Source organism: Cydia strobilella, chromosome 2 (genome assembly GCF_947568885.1).
Source record: "Cydia strobilella chromosome 2, ilCydStro3.1, whole genome shotgun sequence".
In the NCBI taxonomy this organism is placed as follows: Eukaryota; Metazoa; Arthropoda; class Insecta; order Lepidoptera; family Tortricidae; genus Cydia; species Cydia strobilella.
Genome location: NC_086042.1, coordinates 13,131,659 through 13,154,010, shown reverse-complemented (window position 1 = coordinate 13,154,010; position 22,352 = coordinate 13,131,659). Strand labels below are relative to the sequence as shown.

Below are 22,352 nucleotides of genomic sequence, written 5' to 3'. Positions count from 1 at the left end.
ATTACACGATCACGTGATCTTGTGGCGGGGGGGGGGGGGGGGCATAATACAATCTTATATTTAACTTCTCACACCTACTTTATTATGACATTTCGTGATTTTTATTAACAAAAAAAAACTGTAATTTTAATTAATATAACTCCCTAGTGAGTTATAGCTTTTTAAGTAGATACTTGGTTCGTATAAATTAGCTCCTAGCAGGGAAGAAAAAGGCCCTTTCTGAATAGGTGAATTCCTTTCTGAATACATTCCAACTTATCCTAATATCCCACATACATATGACTTATGGTCACCCTAATTAGAAAGAGATGCAACCGCTCACTTTGACTTCTCATGTGGACACACTTTTTGGCCCGTGTACTCCATCCGGTTTATTAAATCTACATCCGTGGTATGTATATTCAAACAAGTATACACAGAGAGAGAGAGATAAGAGACACCGTGCTGGTCGAGCGAAAGTTAACTTTAGTATAAAATTAAATGATCTATGGTAGCGTTAAACGTTTAACGCAACTGTCAGTTGGAAGTCCCATAAGAAGTTTCACTTCAAAAACATTAAATGCGACAAAATTAAAAAAACGTTTTTACATTCCTGACAACCATGAATCTAGTAGGATACTAGTAGGTATAACTTGATCGGGCATCAGGGGTGGGGGGAAATGACCGAACGGGATAGTCTTATGTACTTATGTAGTATCTTTCAGTAGAAGTAGCAGAGAAAACGCTGTTATTGTTTGTCCTTGTCACAGTCTCACATTTTTTTTCCCCACCGTAAATTTAGTATGGTTTATAGTGGGCTACAAATCTACTCGACCAATCATATTGTCGCATTGCGTATGTTCTGTCCCTCACGGGCGCACGCGTATAGCTCATCTATGTAATGCTAGGTCTATGCTGACAACCTACGGAATTTGGTTGGGTTATTTGTTCCATCAGTATACACGGTGTTTCCTGTAACAGGAGCAATAAATTAAACTGGAGGCTGTACGCCGCAAACTGACCAACATTTGTTCAGCAACTTTTTAAAATTATGAAATTTTTAGATTATACCTTTTCCATACTAATTAAATATTATTTTCAATGTACGCTGCCATCTGTGTGTTTGACGTTGCTTGTCACCCTTTAAACATAACAAATTTTGCAATACATTGCGTCTTAGAATAAACTTTAAAGTGTAATAAAAATCAAAACAAAAGTAATTTTTAAGTTGCTAAACTAATGTTGGTCAGTATGAGGAGTACAGCCTACAGCTTAATTTAGTGCTCCTGTTACAGGAAATACCTGGTATATATGTTAATAACACGGAAGAAGGACTAAAGCGCCTGAACGTTCTTCTCTTAGTGATTATTAAGCTCGCTCCAGACTACGCGGCGCGAAGAGTCGATTTCGCTGATTAGCGATCTAGATAAGACTCCACACTCGCGTTCGCGGCTTCGCGTCGCGATTCGCGGAGTGAGGAGGGACCTTTATATTCTTTGCTACAGAGCAAACTGTATAAGGTACTTGGAATAAGATTAATCTAAACTTATTTACAAGAATAGTTTAATAAAATTAGTTTTTGAATACCCCGCGTATTGTTGAATACTGTTTAGTTTTACATCTGTAGAGCCCTTAAAAAAAACTACCTGTCAAGAGCTCAAGAGTGTCAACTGACTGTCAAGTAATCACAATCAGCCTTCAGCCGGCCGGCGCGGCGCAGTTTGGTAATTAGTGTCATACTTCACAGTCATATCTTTCAAGATTTTAATTCTTGTATCGAAGCGCTGCTTAGTTCTTCCTTTTGAGTCCTGTCCCAGTCCGAGATAATTTATTATCATTATCCTTCTTTAACTGGCAAAGAGTTAAAACTTACTACGCCTGCACCGAGTAATTCTTGTGGTTATTTTGATTCCATTAATTTTTAAGGTAAGAGATCACCATCTGTTTAATTTGATTAATTAGGTGAGCTAGTGCTTTCTAGTCTCTAAAATATTTTATTTACCCCGAAAAAAGTGTAATTGAAGGAAAATACTTTAAAGAATGTATTGTTTATAATTTTATCTTTTGTCTTCCCCAAAGATACCTACCTTCATTTTTAGGGTTCCGTACCCAAAGGGTAAAAACCGGACCCTATTACTAAGACTCCTCTGTCTGTCTGTCACCAGGCTGTATCTCATGAACCGTGATAGCTAGACAGTTGAAATTTTTACAGATGATGTATTGTTGTGTATAACAATACTAAAAAGTACGGAACCCTCGCTGGGCGAGTCCGACTCGCACTTGTCCGGTTATTTTATTTTATTTTATTTTATTTATTTGCTAAAATAACGCATTTAAAGGTAAAATTATGATAGGATAATAAGGAAGTCATGAAGTCCACTAATCTCAGCATTACCATAAAAAGAAAAGTATTTAACACATGTATCTTACCCTGCATTACATACGGATGTGAGACATGGGCACTCAACAAAGAGCACCGAGACAGGCTTAAGTATTGCCAGAGGTCAATGGAAAGAAGTATGACGGGAACATGCAGACTAGACAAAGTGAGAAATGAAGACCTGAGACAAAAAACAAAAGTGACCGACATACTCACTAAAATAGATCAGCAGAAGTGGAGATGGACTGGCCACATGTTGAGAGACAGGCGGGAAAAATGGAGCAAAATAGTAACAGATTGGTATCCAAGAGGTTGTACACGGGGCCAGAGGAGACCTCGAACAAGATGGGAGGATGAACTCAAACTCACAGCGGGCCCGAACTGGAGAAGAGTGGCCCACGACAGACCTCAATGGAAAGAGCTAGAGGAGGCCTTTGCCAAGCGGCACACTGAGCTTCGGGACATACTCTAGCTCAGAATAAAAGGGCTAGATAGATAGATAGAATATAGGATGTATCACTATAGCCATTTATAAAGTTATTCATTTAAGATATTCGACTTCATTATGAATTTTAATGATTTTTTTCAGAAAATATCACAGTTGTTTGGCTCCCTTGTAAAGTTAGCTACGTGTTGTTTATCCAATTTCTCCTTTCCAGCGTCGATATGTATTTACCAGGGAACAGCAGTTGTTTACCACATAAATAATAGGTAATTATGTTTTCAACAGATGTCACGTCTCGATATAGTGGTGTTTGGGGCCACAGGCTTCACCGGCAAGAAAGCGGTTGAAGAGTTAGTCCGTGTTGCCAAGAAGTACACAGGGCTGACATGGGGAGTGGCTGGCCGCTCACAGTCCAAGTTGGAGACCCTTATGGCTGATATTGGAAAATTGACTGGTAAGGGAGAATTTAAACACCAAATGGATGAATTAAAAAAACATATTGTGCTCAATTTAACTGATTTAAAGATCATATTCATATAAATGATTGAGCATTTTTTGTTACCCTAATAAAACAAATGCAAAAACCTTTGAAATCAACCCATATGTATTAATTTTATTTCAGCACAATAAGTACAAATAATAGCTCAGTCTAGCTATAGTACCATTACATCTTGTCCATATGACACTTTATGACTACCTTTGATGTACCTATTTAAAAAAAAAATTATATACCTGGGCCGTGTTGCATAATAAACTACAACTAAATTAATTTTTAACAAGCAGAAACGTCTGCGATCGATGCTATTAAGCTTAGAATAAATTTAAAAGTGGAAAAATTACTGCCTTGGGTGAGACTTGAACTCCAGAGGCCGTGAGTTCAAGTCTCACCCAAGGCAGTAATTTTTCCACTTTTAAATTTATTCTAAGCTTAAACTACAACTACTATTACAAGCAGAACACCTTTTCTAATAAGTGGAATTAGAAAAGGAATTTCGCTTGTAATATTAGTTGATTAATTATGCAACACGGGCCTGTTAAATATATTTGTTGGTAACATTTTCTTCACCACCTATAAATATTCACTGGTTAGTAGTACACAATCATGAATCAAGATTATACAGTGTGGAAAAAATTAATGGGCCCTGGAGGGAAAGTCCCTTAAAACCTTAAGTTAGCTAATTTTGCTTAAATGGAACATTCATTTATTTTTAATAAGAAACAAGACTGCAAGAACCAACTTAAAATTCAAATAATACGAAATATTCGATTTTATGGATATTTTTTACGATAGGCCAGTGTAAGACCGAATGTTTCTTTGAAATTTTAACATTAACATGAACTGTATTGACAAATGGAATAAAATAGCATTTCCTTTTTTTATTTTTAGTCGGTCCAATTCCCGGGTGTGACTAAGCGAATAAAAAAATTAACTTTCAATGCAGTTATGATTCTTTTTAAAAATAAAAGAATGTTTCCTTTTAGTAAAATGAGCTAACCATGAGCTAACTTAAGGTTTTAAGGCACTTTCCCTCCAGGGCCCATTAATTTTTTCCACACTGTATATACCTACGTCTATTACATTTTCATGGGCGGACGTTACAGATAAAAACAGGACAAGTGCGAGTTGGACTCGCCTACCGAGGGTTCCGTTTCGGTTCCGTACTTTTTAGTATTTGTTCTGATAGCGGCAACAGAAATACATCATCTGTGAAAATTTCAACTGTCTGGCTATCACGGTTCATGAGATACAGCCTGGTGACAGACAGACGGACAGTGGAGTCTTAGTAATAGGGTCCCGTTTTCACCCTTTGGGTACGGAACCCTAAAAACCATTACAAAAGAACTGAAACTTAACACTCCTTGGCATTGGTCATCTACTTTATAAAGCAGTAAGGTAACAAATATCATCTAGTATGAGGCAAATTGTGATGAGTATTTAAAAAACTCATTATTATGTATTAAAGTAGTATTGACAGCAGCTCAAACCTTTTTTCGCAGTAGGTACAACCAACTTATAAGGCATATTTATGCTAGCAATATAACCCAACATAACAAGGTGTAATATTCATCAACCATACTTTTTTTAGCTTGAAGTGTGATGCGTAAACAATACAGTGATTGACAATCTAAAATTATGTAAGGATTGTCATCACCAAGTCATCACTATGTATCCATACCACCACCATACATTACCATACATTATTATTCATTTAAATTACTAGGATTTGAAGGACTTTGACATTATTGAGTGTACATGTTTATTACGTGTGACAACCTTTAGGTATACCTATTACCTATCTACGGCATACTGACTGTGATAACCTTTGGTCGCAAGATTCGCATTATCGCAACGCACCCTATAACTATGTGGGCAACCTATAATTTAACTGATAAACACAAGTTTTATCGTCGTTTTTCCGATAATGATTAGAATGCATGATGAAGGCAAGGTACCTGTTAAAAGTATGTACTTAATCGGGTGCTCTTTGGCACATATATGAATGTATACTATACTGTACATTCAATTAACACAAGATTATATATACCTACTTGTATAGGTAATAATAAAGTTTAAATGAACAAACATTTATCTAATAAACTTTAATAACTTTGACATGATGGCTAAAGGCTCCAACCGTGTCAATGGCTAAATCATGGCCAGTTAAAGGAAATTAATAACGAGATCAAGGCTGCTCTACACCTTGTTTTTAAAATGATGTATAACGAAACTGTTTTTTAAACCTGTATAGATATAATGACTATGGAGATAACGATTATTTAGCATCTTGACGTTTGAGATGGCATAACACTCTAAAGTTGACTTTGACGAGTCCATTAGTTATGCTGTTGTTATTGCTACATATCAGAGGATTAAATACAGGGAAGTTTTCCATTGCGCGGGAGTTTATTTTTAAACCGAACTGGAAAAGCAATACGCTTAAAATAAATCTTTAACTACCGACAATGACTAGTTTATCGGCCTTGTGTTTACATGTAGTATGATTACGACTTTAGCAGATACTGACCTCTACAAGGGCAAAATAATACTTTTTAGGGTTCCGTACCCAACGGGTAAAAACGGGACCCTATTACTAAGACTCCGTTGTCTGTCTGTCTGTCTGTCTGTCCGTCTGTCACCAGGCTGTATCTCATGAACCGTGATAGCTAGACAGTTGAAAATTTCACCGATTATGTATTTCTGTTGCTGCTATACAACAAATACGAGTACTAAAAACAGAATAAAATAAATATTTAAGTGGGGCTCCCATACAACAAACTTGATTTTTTTGCCGTTTTCTGCGTAATGGTACGGAACTCTTCGTGCGCGAGTCCGACTCGCACTTGGCCGGTTTTTTACGGTACACAATTATGGTGCTACTTTACCGCACTAGTGCGATAATTAGCGCATTACGTCACTATGTCTAACATTTAAAGAGCCATATGTACTGTAAAACGTACGATACATGTGCGAATAGCTAAGCCGCAACTCGTGGCGATAAATTAAAACACGACCGAAGGGAGTGTTTTAAATCGACTTGATCAAATCGTTGTATCGTAATGTACTATTACTAACTGTTTTAACAATTAAAATTTGATTAATATAGTATGAAATACCGTCCTTCCCCGGGACTCAAACTATCTCTATAGTATACCAAATTTCAACTAAATCGGTTCAGCGGTTTAAGCGTGTAGAGGTAACAGACAGACAGACAGACACACTTTTGTATTTATAATAATACTAGCTTTTGCCCGCGATTTCGTCTGCGTAGAATTAGTATTTTAGGTAGCTTCTTTTTTTATCCAATCTGCTTTTTATTGATTCCCTATACCAACTTCCTTATATCCTTATTTGAGAGACAATTCTAACTTTTAACACCTTGATAAAATGTAAAGGCAATGATTCAATTTGAGCATAATAGTTACATAATTATCAGGCGATGCATCAATTATCTCACTTTCGGGGTGGAAGTGAGATAATTTTCACCCTCTTAAGGGATGATTTCCGGGAAAAAAATATCCTATGTCCTTCCCCAGGACTCAAATTATCTATGTCAAATTTCAACTGAATCGGTTCTGTGGTTTAAGCGTGAAGAGGTAACACACAGACAGACAGACAGGCTTCCGCATTTATAATATTAGTATAAATTTTGATTTCGGATAGATGCAGATGAAACGAAATAAAACCCTTGTAAATTATTCACAGGTGTAAACCTCTCCAGCACCAAGATCATAGTAGCCGACGTGTCCGACGAAGAGTCCATCAAGCACATGTGCGAGCAGGCGCGAGTGGTCGCCAACTGCTGCGGCCCGTACAAGTTGTATGGCGAGCCAGTGGTCAAAGCAGCGGTCGCTACTAAGACGCATGTGGTCGACGTCAGTGGGGAGCCGTTTGTAAGTACTTACCTACCACTCTTTATAACTGTACAATAATTGTTAACTGCTGCGGCCCATACAAGCTGTAAAGCGCACGCGTTACTAAGACGCATGTGATGGGGAGCCGTTACGCAGCGTACTACGTACGTAAGTACGCGAACAACACCTGAACGCGAAGCGAAGCGATGCGGCGCGGGGTGAATCAATCATTTGATACCTATAGAAGTGTCCTACGTGGGCGATCTCGTTGCGAACGCGAACGCCGTGGGCCCGCCGCGCCGCTTCGCGTTCGCGAGTTGTTCGCTTACGTAAGACGCAGCGTTAGTATGCTTTACATACACTACAGTGATTGTCTGCTTTGCTACATGCTGTCGAAGGTTGATTGAAATGAAATAGGCTTTGTCTAATAAAATGAACAATTGAACATGCAACTATTCGCTTAATTTATTCTGTTTTTGGTCCCTTCGTTTATTACAAATGATAAAATGAATTGCAAACACACATTAGACATAAACGCCTTAATAAATAACATTTATTTAAAATCCTCACCAAAAGAATATTGAGTGTTTGAATTTTGCAAAATAAATATTACAAATAAATTTATCATCAAGCTTGACCTCTCAACATAATGTCCCGGTCTAGACATCCTTTAAATTATTATTGTCGTTATAGGTACAGTGTACAGTCTACATTTCTACAAATTCTACATTCACATTTTTTACTTAGTCCATTGAGATAATGTTGAAAAAAGATGCTTATAATTGTGTCGTAGACCGTACAGTGACCTTCACAATATTTACCACTTATTACTGTGGAACAATAGGTGACCTAAATGACCTGTCTCGCGGTAGAAAGACTAGCAAGTTGGTTTAAGAGGCCGTAGTCGATTTTGGAGCAAAAATTTTAAATTGATAGATTTAGTCGTTGAAATTATACACGTTTTGTTACGTAATATCTAAATAACAAGTATTGGTTTCTATTAGCACGTCTTCTCATCTTGCCTTTTAATAATGAGGTCGCAAGCGTGCGTCTCCGGTAATATATGAAAAGAAGGGGCAGTTTTTAAAAATTCATCAAAAATTTATGGTGGTAAATTATACAAATTGATGTATAAGAATAGTTTCAACAAATGTTGTAGATTGTTTAAGTATCAAAATTACGTTGAAATTAAGTCGATTTTCAGAGAAATTGTCACTTGTTTTGAAGTAATTTCTGGAGAAAATTGATTTCTTCTAACTTTCATTTAAACTACTTCAAAGTCATAATAATAAAAATGTAGTCTGATAAACGTCAAGAACAGGATATGTGTAATACAAAATAACCATGTTTAGCCGTCCAAACTTTACGAAATTTACAAATAAGAGCGACAAAATCAGTGCTTTACGCGCGTTTACCTAAACGTCCATCAGAAAAGCAAACATTACTAATTTAGTGAGTCTGTTTTCAACAAATTGATCTGATAAAAGGTAAGATAAGAAGATGCGCTAATAGAAACCAGTACTTGTTATTTCAATTAGGTAACAAAAGGTATACAATTTCACCGACTAAATCTATCAATTTTACATTTTTGCGACTAAAATCGACACCGGCCTCTTAAGGGAACGTTTAACTATAAATTATAGGTAGTTTGCAGCTGAAAAGTTAGTTCAGTACCGTCAACACTCACCAACAATAATATATTGTACGAATGAGCGCTCAAAATTATATTGACGCTCTCTTATGGCTCTACAAATATAATATCATATATTATCATAGATGTGTTTACCCGTTTAGCTGCGTGATCGTACTTATTAAGAGCGTTCTTACAAGAAAAGTCGAAATAATGTAAAATTGATGATATTCCCGACAAGATTTAAGATTTTACGCTCATTATTAGAAATAAAGAGTACTTGTTCCAGTAAGAGCGTCTTCTTATCTTTAGGAATATCGTTGTACATTTTAGAAAAAGGACTAATTAAATTAGTAATGATTTTTTTTCTGATGGTCGTTTACGAAAAACCGCGTAAAGCACTGAATTGTGAGCTCTTATTTGTAAATTTTGAGAAGTTTACTCTGCTAAAGTTGGATATTTTGTATTACTAATATCCTGTACTTTAGGAATATCGAACGATATTCTTCCTACATGCTTTTAAGAAAGAGAAAATCAATGTTAAACGAATTGAATTTTCTCTTCGAAACAAGTGTAAATTCCTACGAAAATCTACTTAGTATCGAAGTCATTTTTATACACGAGCAATCTACAACGTATGCTTATACTGTTGGTATACATTTCTGTTTATCAAATTCTACTTTAATTTTTTGGCAATTTTTTGAAAACTACTCTATATTGCCGATGACGCGCGCTGGCGATTTCATTACCGCGGCAGAGCTTGAAGAGGTCGGACCTGTGTCGGTCGGCTCCGCACGTTTTCGACGGCGACAACGAGGTTTTTTATCGTTGTGTGCGGCAGGCGCCGTGTAAAACGCTATACTGTGTGCGTGTAAACTGCGACTGAGAAACTTTGATCCGAGTACTGTATTTGTTGTTATAGTATTATAATATAGTATAGTAACATAACAAACTTCCGAACAACAATAAAAATATTTGAAATTACCTGACATTTTATAGGTAGTAAATAAAATAAAAAACAGCCAAGTGCGAGTCGGACTCGCGCACAAAGGGTTCCGTACTACGCACAAAACGGTAAATAAATCACGTTCGTTGTATGGGAGCACCACTTAAATATCTATTTTATTATGTTTTTAGGGTTCCGTACCCAAAGGGTAAAAACGGGACCCTATTACTAGGACTCCGCTGTCTGTCTGTCTGTCTGTCCGTCTGTCACCAGGCTGTATCTCATGAACCGTGATAGCTAGACAGTTGAAAGTTTCACAGATGTATTTCTGTTGCCGCTATAACAACAAATACTAAAAACAGAATAAAATGTGGTATTTCCTACAAAAGGGGACCTTATTGTCGATGGCGTTTACGCCATTATAAACGATGCTCCGATATAACTAAGACTGAACTTGTATAAGTTTTGAGTATGTATTACTCATCCTCCTTATGAACCCTGGCAGTACCTACTGGAACTTAGGTTTGGTGCAACATAGGCGCACACTGTTTTGATCATTCGACTCGTCTTGATGAGCAACTTGGGAGAGCAGTACTCATGATAGAGCTGATGCTGAACCGTGGCAGTACCTAGTGGAACTTAGGATTGGTGCAACATAGGCACACGCTGTTTTAGTCATCCGACTCGTCTTGATGAGCACTTAGGAGAGCAGTACCCATGATAGAGCTGATGCTGAACCCTGGCAGTACCTAGTGGAACTAAGGTTTGGTTGACATATCAGTCAAATTTGACAGATTGACAGTTTTTGTCATTTTCACGGAAAATTGTCTTTTTGGGATAGAATTTAGCACCAAGTAACATTGTTAAGTGTAGATTTATACTATCTGTCAAAATTGACATTTTTGAGAGTTTTGGATCCCAGATCGAAACGGCTTGTCCAATTTTGATAGGACCTTCAACATTAGTCATGGGATGGAATATGTAGTTTGACACATCTGTCAAAACTGTCAAAATTGACAGTTTGGCAGTTTTTGTAATTTTTTGTGAAAATTAACGTTTTGTTAGTTTGGTACTAAGTGACATAGTTTAGTGTTGTTTGACATATCAGTCAAGTTTGACAGATTGACAGTTTTTGTCATTTTCAGTGAAAATTATCTTTTTGGGATATAATTTAGCAAACAAACCATGTTCATTTTCACTAAAAAAGACAAAAACTGTCAATCTGTCAAATTTGACTGATATGTCAAACAACACTAAACAAAACTTTAACTTCAATGGCCATTAGCGTCTCAAAAATTTAATTCGAATTAACTTTAATGCAATTGGTTAATGGCGTAACTAATGGTTAATGCAAGTGATCAATGGTTAATTAAAATTAACAATTACGGCCAACACTGCTACATATAGCTAAAATAGTTTCGCTACCCATGCGGTACGGTTACCCTATACCTGTACCAAATGTAATGACGAAACATGTAAACAAGCGAGTATAATTTCTTTCTAGTATAAAATAATTCTTTTATAATACAAAAGTAAGTACATTTGCATTGGATTTAGTATTTTCGTACCAAATAACAATAATTAGGATTTTAAAATTCAAGTACAGTTAGTGTCGTTATAATTGTTTTCAGTATGCTTCACGAAGGATCAAGATTATTTAATCCATCATTGTAGTGCGAGCGAGAGGGAAAACGTGGTAGAAGGGATCGGCATACTGAGCTCGCACAGCCCGCCGCAGCGCGTAAAATACCTAAACTCGCTCAACGCCGAAATGTAATAGCGCTCTTAAGGATGGAACGTTCACACTCCGGCAGATATCACATCTCTAACAGTTCACAGGCGGTCGGTTTCTTTATAGGTAGTGTAGTGATGGTAATTACCTATGCCAATTGGGAATCTAGAACATTCTATAATATGGTGTTCTGATAGGGCTGAATTGTTGCTATTTATAATGCAACTGATATGGGAAACTGCAGTGGTACCATTGTGGTGGTGGTGCATTGTACCTACAACTCACAAACATTTACCAACTATATAATCGACGATAATTATTTCAATTCCGACTATGATTACCAGTGGAATGACAATTAACATGTGTTCAAGGAATAATGATGCTGCTTTTAGAATAATTGCAACTGGGATTATTCCGAGTGGTTCATGGCCATTTTTTCATTATCTTACATCGGATCTTCTGACATATTAGTTTTTGGGGAAACATGAGAATATCATAAAATTGGGTTACGCGCAAATCTCCAACGTCGCTTAGTCTCAGGTGCAATATTTTTTTTATTAGGTGTCTTACCTAGAAGAAGACTATTTCGTATCAACGACAGAAAATATGAAATAAAATCGGAATCCTGCACCTGTGTATAAAAGCCTAGCGACAAGTCATGCAAAAAGCTAGCTTCAAAATATTTCATACTTCGTCAACAATTTACCTACGTCAAGACAAAGACAAAGACAAAGCATTTATTGCCAACATATTACACCGTACATTATTACATAATATGGACCCTGAAAGGGCGCAGCAATCTTACAACTAAATAACAAAATAAAACTAGGTATACTGCAATGGTTTACATTAAATTATTTCTAAATTAAACTGTCTGTCTTCAAAAAACTCCTGTAGCGTGTAAAAGGACTTATCTATTATAGGTAGAAATACACTAGGTTCGTGGAAACCAGGTGTCAGGTATTTGATCACGCCTTTATTGTTCAGGTACTTACATGTTTTCAATATTCTTCTGTACAGTAAATGGTGATTGGACATAATTAATTAATAACATGCCTAAACTGTCTGCCAATCTACAACCCACTGTGCGTAAGTACTAAAATTACAGTTAGATTAGGTTGTAAATTAGTGAATCGAATCTATCTGGGATATAAAAAGCTTAGGCTTAGGCTTAGTTTAGTCAGCTTGCGTCCATAGCCAAGAATGGCATACAACAATTCGGAGTAGCATATATCCATAGCCACTGGGTCCGCTTACCATTAGGTAGCCTGTAAGCTTGTTTGCCACTACTGTAGGGTACAAAAATGTTGGTGCAACTAGTACATTGAAATAGCAAGTTTCATAGTACAGCCGTGTTCATAAATATGTATACATTTTTTCACCTTATTGCAATGGATTAAGGTGAAGAAATGTATACATATTTATGAACTCGACTGTACTTATACGATGTATTATTATTCTATAGGTACCTACCGTCCTATATCGGTGTGATTCGGTCATTCAGTCTGGTAGTGATCGAAGGTCAACTTCGATGTTTATGCGTCATGTAGTGGCTATGATTGGAATGATAATTTTGTTTACATTTGCTACATTTATTTAATATATTATTAGATGAATACTCAGGTAATGAAATAAAAACAACGCCATAATCAGATGATTGTGATAATCATCAAACTCATCGTATTGACCACGGGGGTGTCACTTGGCAGTTTAGGTACATTTGGCCGGCGCGCCTCCCGGGCAGGCGTATAGCAATGGGCTGCTGCCGCTCGACTCGCGCAAAATTGAAAATACATAATGCCTTCGAAACCTAAATCTATAGATATTGTTCTGTTTACGGATGTCTGAATAAACGGAAGAACAAGGAAGCAGAAATATCTTTTTTTTAAATTCCGTACTATATTGACCGACATATTTTCAAAGGAATAAGTACTTCTGTGGCATACCTACTTCCGTGAGAATCAGACATACTATCTCCGAATAAAAAAAATATGTTTATTTGTAAACAATCAACGTTTGTAATTCCTACATATTTATCTTAAAAATTATAAATCCGTAGGTAGGTATAGGTATAAAAACTTGTAAAGTGACAACTCCGGGCCGTGCCGACACTCGCAACTCGGTCATAAAACTGCGGCGCGCAAAGAAGATTCACGGTTCGTGCACAGTTATGTTTCAGTTTTGCTTGCAGGCGGCGAGTATAGGTATAATTTTACACCTAAATCTGACTTTTGTGAAGGAGTGAATTTTCTGTACGGTGGTACTATTCTCAAAACTGCAATAAATTAAATGGCACACCAAACTAAATTAAGATTTTTTTAAATCTCATTTTTCTAATTAAGTATGTACTTAGATAATTAAATGCCTTTACCCGAAGGCAACAAAAATCGAAACAGACGCTGTAGTGTAGGTTGTAGTAAAATTAATGCGAGCTATAAGATTAGTAAACTTACGTGATCAGTAGGTAACCTTGTTAGTATGACGCAATACACATCATATGAGGAGTGTCTTTTTGAAAGGTCTTATTTCTCTATGAAATCCATCCAAAAATAAACCCTTTAAGTAGGATAAAAGGGTTTATTTTTGTATGGATTTAATAGAGAAATAAGACCTTTTGAAAAGACTCCTCATATGTTACTCATATTTTGGGTATATTGCGTCGTGATTGCGTCATGTTATTTTGTTTTTACATAGACTGTATTTTTTTTATGTTTCATCAAAAATAAAAATAAACTATTATTATAATGCCGTTATCCGTAAATATTAGTTAATCTGTATATTGAGGAGAAATAACTGGTTGAATGCGTGATAATGATAACTCTTGATTAAATAGGCATATTTCTGTCTTTAATGGGCTTACTGATTTGATCATTGGGTCATGTTATTTTGTTAATAGATTGTATTTTTTATGTTTCCTCAAAAATAAAAATAAACTATTATTATATTGCCGTTATCTGTAAATATTAGTTAATCGGTATATTGAGGAGAAATAACTGGTTGAATGCGTGATAATGATAACCCTTGATTAAATAGGCATATTTCTGTCTTTAATGGGCTTACTGATTTGATCATTGGGTCATGTTATTTTGTTAATAGATTGTATTTTTTATGTTTCCTCAAAAATAAAAATAAACTATTATTATATTGCCGTTATCTGTAAATATTAGTTAATCGGTATATTGAGGAGAAATAACTGGTTGAATGCGTGATAATGATAACCCTTGATTAAATAGGCATATTTCTGTCTTTAATGGGCTTACTGATTTGATCAGTGATAAGTGGAGATTGATTGTGGAGTGTAGATTTTTTTCGAAAATGGCAAAGCCATAAGGGGTGGAGGGGGGTCAAAAAAGTCAAAAGGTATACATAGCCATAGGTAGTCATAGCCACATGTGAGCAGTAGATATAGGTACCTTTTGACTTTTTTGACCCCCCTCCACCCCTTATGGCTGCCATTTTCGAAAAAAATCTACATTTTTTATATAATTTTATTGATTCACTTCGCTCGGTCAAAATGAAAACTACAAAGACTCCGTATTATGTTTCCAGTTCATCGAATCAATGCAACTAAAATACGACCAGGCCGCCCGAGAGGCAGGCGTGTACATCGTGAGCGCGTGCGGCTTTGATAGCATCCCCAACGACATGGGACTCGTCTACATGCAGCAGAACTTCGAAGGTAAGCTTAAGAGGATAGTGGTCCGCTTCTCCATACAAACGTAGTCCTCATTTTGGATTGACATTATAATAATAAGAAAGACGAAAACAACCAAGCGAAGAGGCATAGCTGTGGTTAATAACGTTAAATAACGTACATTTGGATTTGATTTGTAATCTTTTACAGTAAGTATTTTACTAGCGTTGGTGTGGTGGTTAAAATTGTGTTTCACTTTGTAGCAAAGTTCAAATGTAAAGATCATAATTTGTATTTATTCTTTTTATTTAATTAATTATTTATTAGGTAGAAACCTGCTAGAGTACATTCTGTTTTTTTAAGTCAATACCTACTCTTTGGCTAATGTCAAACATTCCCGCACCGAAAACCCCGATATATGGCTCAGTAGTCAACAGGCGCCTATATCACCAATTTGACAATTGACTACTGAGCCATGAGTGGTATGGGTTTCCCTGTTTGCTGCAATATTTAGATTTTGAATGTTATGCTCTCATTATCAAATTACATTTCTTTAACTATCGGGAGAGCTTGACTGCCCGGCTTGCGGGCTGCTTTAACCCTAGACTTGCATCCAGTCCAGAATAAGAAGTAATTACTCAGTGTCAAATAAAACCTTCACCATCACAATGCGATATTTGGTTGGTAATCTAAGACTATTTAATATCATTCATCTCGGTAAAGACATTACAAGTCTGAATTAGCTATGAAGCGTTTGTCTTTATCTGTCATTCTGACATACGTGTTTGTAAGAAAGGGATAAAACATAATTTAACCAATTCAGGCTCGTAAAGTTTTATGAATAAGGGGGTAATTAGTTTACTGTTGTTCTGATATTGTTCTCATCTGTTTTTCAGGGACTCTGAATTCCGTGGAATCTTACCTAAACACGCAAGTGGCGCCGGAGTACAAAAGTGAGGCAGCCAAGAACGGCGCCATACACTACGGCACTTGGGAATCTCTTGTGAACGGGTAAGGCGAGAAAGCAAATTATTTTTCATCTCTCCTATTCGGAAAGTTCACCTTTCATAGGCTGATAGCTGGGTGGAAAATTGCATTTCCCACCTTAGGATGGAAAGTATTTTTATTATTTGTACTTCGAGCAACGGCTAACAGCCATATATGCTATATTATTCAGTTTAAAGCTCTCATATTAGCTTCCGCATTTTCAGACCAAGTATTATCGAAATCGAAAATTTTAGAACTAATATTATATTGCGGACCATTGAGGTTACATCAACTCAGCCGACCGATCAAATAACAATGTAATGAAACTATATAGCATGCGAGTTCTCGCACCTTCCAAATGAGCCGTTAATGTCAATTGCATTGCATTATTAAAAAAAATATACTTCTTGTATTTAATATGTAAAAAAAATTATGAAATAGACAAATATTCGTCAATAAATCAACATAAATGACGATGAATGTTAAACATATTATTATTACATTACATTCATTCAGTTACACTTTTTTTAAAGCGCGTATACATTAAGGCTGTTTCAGACACATCCCAATTTATGATCGCATTGTCTATGGTTTTAGAATATTTTTCCGATCAAAATGTAAATGACGTCAATTCCAGTCCCTAATTCTCTTAACCGTCAAAATATTGCCTTGTGTGACTTTCCTCATAGTCGAAATGTAAAGTAGAGTGTTTTAACTCGGGTAAAAGTAACCATCTGACCCTCGAACTATTGGCGTAAAGATTAGGTATGATTAATTATGATTCGGGAAAGTTTTGAAGGCTACACAAGCACAAAGATCTAAAATGTAACTTCTTTCTTTAGTCGTAAATACCAACTCTATATAGGTGGAATAACCCCAAAATATATTTCCATATTATATGATAAAGATAGTTCATTATTCAAGTAGGCATATATAGAAATTCCATAAGTATGCGTAATATGCAGTGCGTGCTTAGTTTCGTATTTTTATATTTCAAGATTTTAATATGTCATGGAAATGTGTAATATTTTATAGTGTATTTCTCTGGTTCCAGAATTTGCAGCCGCAATAAGCTACCTGCACTACGGAAACAGCTGTACCCGGACCGTTTGCCGAGCTTCAAGCCGAAGTTACATCCCCGGTAACTGCGTTAACATTCAGTGCCTAATTTGCTGTAAATAACAATGCGAATGTATGAGAATTGTAAGGGGGAAATTCAAAGGGCTAGTGGGGGTAACGGCACCACTTTTCAGCCCGGCAACATCGGGTTTCTAGGAGCGTATGAACCCCACTACAAGGATCAGAAGTCGATCTGCGGTGCGCTATTTTTGCAAACGGAACTTCACTGAGAGCCCGGTCTAGTATGACTTCTAACGTACAGTTTAGCTTTCACGTGTATTTTAGACGGAAGTTTTCGGTAATACAGAAGCTAATACACTGAAAATTGTTTACCTTAATTACTTTAAACTGAAATAGCTGTAAAAATATACTGCAAAATAAAAAGTGACCACGCCCTTCTAGTGGCCGAGGCCGGCATCGAACCGGCGGCTTCGGCTTAAATACGTGGCTAATGCCCTGACCACAACGCCCTGACTAGGCCACCTACCCATCCCAAATTCTTGAGTACATATATGCAATCTGCAGTAGGGCTCGCACCTCCTATACGAATCCCTTACGGGATTACGGTATATATAATTTAAAAAAAAATGTTTTGTTTCCTAGTTGTACCTTAATTACTGTTGTCCTTTCCAGGGGCATCGTCCACAAGCACGACGGCGCGTACTGCCTCCCGTTCCCCGGCTCGGACGCGTCCGTCGTGTACCGCACGCAGCGCCACGGGTACGAGGTGGACCACAAACGCCCGGTCCAGTTCAAGCCCTACGTCAAACTGCCCTCGCTCTTCGCCACCATCCTCACCTCCCTCGTGGCCACAGTCCTACTCGTCATGGCCAAGTTCTCGCTGACCAGGATGCTGCTCCTGAAGTACCCGCGGTTGTTCTCCGCGGGCACGGTGAGCCGCGAGGGCCCCACGGACAGCGTGATGAACAACACGTCCTTCATGTTCGAGTTGTACGGCGAGGGGTGGGAGAAGGGCGCCGACGTGGACGCGACCAAGCCCACTAAGAAAGCTGTAGTCAGGGTAATTTTTTTTTATTAGTAATAACGAAGTAGAATAAATAGTTATTTGTTTTGCAAGGGGGCAAAGTTGTTATTTAACCGCTCGTGCTAATATTGAAACCAGAGCAAGCGAAAGATTTCAAAGTTGAACCACGAGCGTATCGAGTGGTTCGAAAAGTGGAATGTTGAGCGTTGCGAGGGTTTCAAAGCACGAGTGTTAACACATTCATTGCCCCCAACGCACATGTGCGTTCACCGTCATACAAGTTTGTTCCTAGGCCACGCCCCCTGGCAGTGAATGCGTTATCAAATTTTGCACCCGAGTGAAATACAAAATTTTTCACCACACTGACCCGAAGAAAATATAAACTAAGATATCGAACAATATCCAACAAAATCAAATTCAAATGAACGTCATTAAAGTAGTCGTCGTTATGTAATATTTATCATTCAAAATCATCAATTAAAAATCCATTCTACCTGCTAACATAAGGAAACAACTCAAAATGTGCATCTGATTACTTTGCCCCACTTGTGGATAAAATGCAACATTCTCATCAGTTTTTGAATAATCAAGAGAGCCTTTACCAGCTGGTGTGCTGAAAACTATATTACGACACTAGCGTTAGAAATATAGTGTGATTCTCAAGCAACTCTTGCCAAACTATATATTCTGATATAAAGGCTTAACAGGAAAATACCCTATTGGTTATTTTCCTGACTAGTCAAATCAGTTTCTTTTTTCGAACATCCCTATTATGAAATTAGTTGCTGTTTTGTCACCAAGTCTTTTTATTTTATTTCTCGGGTTCCATTTAGTGGTATAGCGTAGTAGGCATACGGGTACCTATCGCTTCGTCAAAAGAGGCTACGCATGTAAAACTCGATGTTTCAGGCAAGAGATGTCATTTGTATTTAGAATAAGGTCCTTTCAGTATGTAATAATAACACTTCATTTATTGCAATTTTACTTATATTTACATTTGAGTGTTTCACGTCAGGTGAAAGGCGTGAACCCTGGCTACGGAGCAACAGTCACCGCACTGATCTTTTCGGCCATCACCTGCCTTAAAGAACATGCCAAGATGCCTGGCAAGTAAGTACACGGTAAACTGCATTTCAGAGGAATACTAAGACGCGACGCGACGTTGTACGTTCTGCGGTTGGATTCACAACCTAGGTATAGATTTCGGAAGGAGAGTTGAGGTGAATGATTACACACACAGCTACACAGAGTACTAAGTAACTGGGCGGACACGCTATACATCAAAAATCACTTGCGTTTCTATGTGTGAACGGCACGTCTGTACACGCGTCTTGCGTCATAGTTGAGGGAAGTTGCTTAAAAATAGTACTGAGCGGCCGGCAAATGGCCGTCAGTCTGCTGTCGCGGGCGTCGTAATTCGAGTCGGGGCGGGGCGGTGCGTGGCCGTTCTGTATGATAAATACTATTACTTGTTCTGTGGCTAAATGTAATCGTAAAACAGTATCGAATGCTGTATTATAAATTTATTTACATACAAGATATATACAGTGGTACTACGTAAACAAAATTAATAACTAGCTTAAATCTAAAATAGGCCCTTGAGGCATTGTACCAAGGATGCTGGCGGCATTTCCCCGCTGTATCGCAATGCTGATACGTTGTGCGAGAAAGCCGCCAGCTCTTCGGTCACCAGTTACGTCAACCAGACGCTTCGCGATTTCTGCAAACAACTTATGCGCGCTGGGACCCCATGGACCTAGAATTAAATAAATAAATAAATTTTATAGGACATTCTTACACAGATTGACTAAGTCCCATGGTAAGCCCAAGGAAGCTTGTGTTATGGGTACGAATAAGAACGAACGAACGAATTAACGAATAAGTGAATGTGACTTAGGATGGTATAACACCTGTCCAATGTGCATGCAAAATGTAAGTTTCAAATACACATTGCACCAAGATATTGGACTGATGCGGCTAAAAACCGGCCTAGTGCGAGTCGGACTGGCGCACGAAATTTTGTTTTCTGTGATTTTCACTTTCAAACTTTTGACTATCAACACTTGCAACGCACCTTTCGATAAACCCGAAGTAGACCAATAATCTTACGCATTGTACAGTCAAGGGCATAAATATATATACATTCCCAAAGTTTCAAAAATATGTGTACGCTCTAACACCTTAGACAATAAAGTCGTGTTCACATATTTTTGAGCCATTTGTTTGGATCGATATTTTTGCCTTCGACTGTACTACGTAGGCGAAAACACGCGAACGCAAAGCGAAGCGATGCGGCGCGGTGTGAATCAGTCCTTGGATACCTATAGAAGTGTCCTACTTGGGCGATCTCGTTGCGAATGCGAACGCCATCGCCGCTTCGCTTCGCGTTTGCGAGTTGTTCGCTTACGTAAGACGCAGCGTTAGCTATTGCATGACTTTCGCGCGCGTCGTGTGACAATGCGGCAGGTTGCTATCATCAATCTTCGTAAATCGATCGTGGTAGAGCCTTCATCTAGAGGAATTTTCTTTTGAAAACGCGCCTTATTACATATTTAATTTGTAGCTACCATGAAGATCTAATATGAATGTTACGGTAACACCATCGCTATTTCCTTCATCGAAATCACTTCAATATTACGTAAGCGTTAATCACACAACTAGACACTTAAATATTGTTTCTTCTTTATTTTTAGTGGCGGAGTATTGACTACGGGAATTGCATTCGCCAAAACCGATCTCATCAAGAACCTCAACGAAAATAACCTCACGTTTGAGTATGTTCAAAATTAATGTTACCGTTAATCTTTAAGTTACCTTTTAAATACCAGATTTATCACAGTAGTGGTCAATGATCAATATGATCATATTAGCCAGTGCGATTGTAATGGAACACTGCGTTTAAAAATTATAGTTATATATGCCTTTATTTTTGCTTGTATTTGCAGATTTTATAATGATGTTAACTTCATGTATTACGATAGAAAGTCAAACTATTGCAACTTTAACTAGTATAACTTTATTATACGATGAGTTTATTACTATTTTACTCGATAGTAGGTACAAACAAGCATTTACCAAGTTAATAGTTTATAGAGCTTATTCAGCTTATGTTACCGATAGTACAACCAAACATTTACCAAAATAAAGTTATCGTTTTTAATAGATATACAAGATAAATTATTTTATGCTTAAGTAACCATTGTTTGTGTCATAATTGTAACTAATCAAATGTGATATATCTACATGCATAAGATATGTAAAGGGCAACGAGGGCATTTAATAAACATTAAAAAATATAAGATATTTTTTTTATATATAATATAAGCTATAGACATTTGTGTATATCCAGCGGCGGTAGCATGGGAGCGTTTGGTTGGACTAAAGCAAAGGGGGCGCAGGACTTAAAATTTTTTTGATGGGGTTGGTGTTATTATGACACCTATTTTTTATGATGCTATTGTATAGAAGACGCTAAAATAAGCAAGTTTTGTAGAAAAAACTTTTTCTCTAAAATCAAAAATGGCCGAGATATTGGACCTGAAAGTTGAGCCGATTTTTAGGACATAGAAAAAGTTCGATGGGTGTTGTTGTCATTATGACCCCTATTTTTTATGATGCTATCGTATAGAAGACGCTAAAATAAGCATGTTTGGAACAGTAAATTTAAGTAACAGAGACAAGATAGGTGCGACGACGAGCGAAGCGAGGAGGAGTGTGTTAGGTTGACCGCGATGATCGCGATCAAACAGAGCGCCAGAACAGATGTTATTGTACCTACTAAAAAAATTCTAAGTCTTTTTTTGCACCCCCTTTGCTTTGCCAATTTTGAAGTCTATTATCTCGGTCATTTTTGATTTTAGAGAAAAAGTTTTTTCTATAAAACATGCTTATTTTAGCGTCTTCTATACGATAGCATCATAAAAAATAGGGGTCATAATGACAACAACACCCATCGAACTTTTTCTGTCCTAAAAATCGGCTCAACTTTCAGGTCCAATATCTCGGCCATTTTTGATTTTAGAGAAAAAGTTTTTTCTACAAAACATGCTTATTTTAGCGTTTCGAATGAAATTTTTCTAAGTGTTTTATGATTCCTGTATAATTTTCACTTTTGGTCAAAAAATTTCTAAGTCCTTATATTGCGCCCCCTTTGCTTTAGGCG

General features: G+C 37.2%; 1 protein-coding gene across 1 annotated transcript; it reads left to right on the top strand.

The window, feature by feature from the left end:
• The first annotated feature begins 1,674 nt into the window (after positions 1-1,674).
• On the top strand, positions 1,675-21,462 carry LOC134752488 (saccharopine dehydrogenase-like oxidoreductase). The gene is made up of 9 exons (XM_063688183.1): positions 1,675-1,905; positions 3,090-3,258; positions 7,009-7,196; positions 15,015-15,144; positions 15,996-16,110; positions 17,141-17,227; positions 17,839-18,226; positions 19,206-19,300; positions 20,884-21,462. The coding sequence occupies exons 2-9, from the start codon at positions 3,090-3,092 to the stop codon at positions 20,978-20,980; spliced, it is 1,269 nt and encodes a 422-aa protein (XP_063544253.1). The 5' UTR covers positions 1,675-1,905; the 3' UTR covers positions 20,981-21,462.
• The last annotated feature ends 890 nt before the right edge of the window (positions 21,463-22,352 follow it).

Bases quoted from the DNA above. Each gene is read 5' to 3' on its own strand.
- LOC134752488 (XM_063688183.1), top strand. From the start codon at position 3,090: ATGTCACGTCTCGATATAGTGGTGTTTGGGGCCACAGGCTTCACCGGC. The intron at 15,145-15,995 runs GTAAGCTTAAGA...TCTGTTTTTCAG, and splicing joins CATGCAGCAGAACTTCGAAG to GGACTCTGAATTCCGTGGAA. The intron at 17,228-17,838 runs GTAACTGCGTTA...TGTCCTTTCCAG, and splicing joins AAGCCGAAGTTACATCCCCG to GGGCATCGTCCACAAGCACG.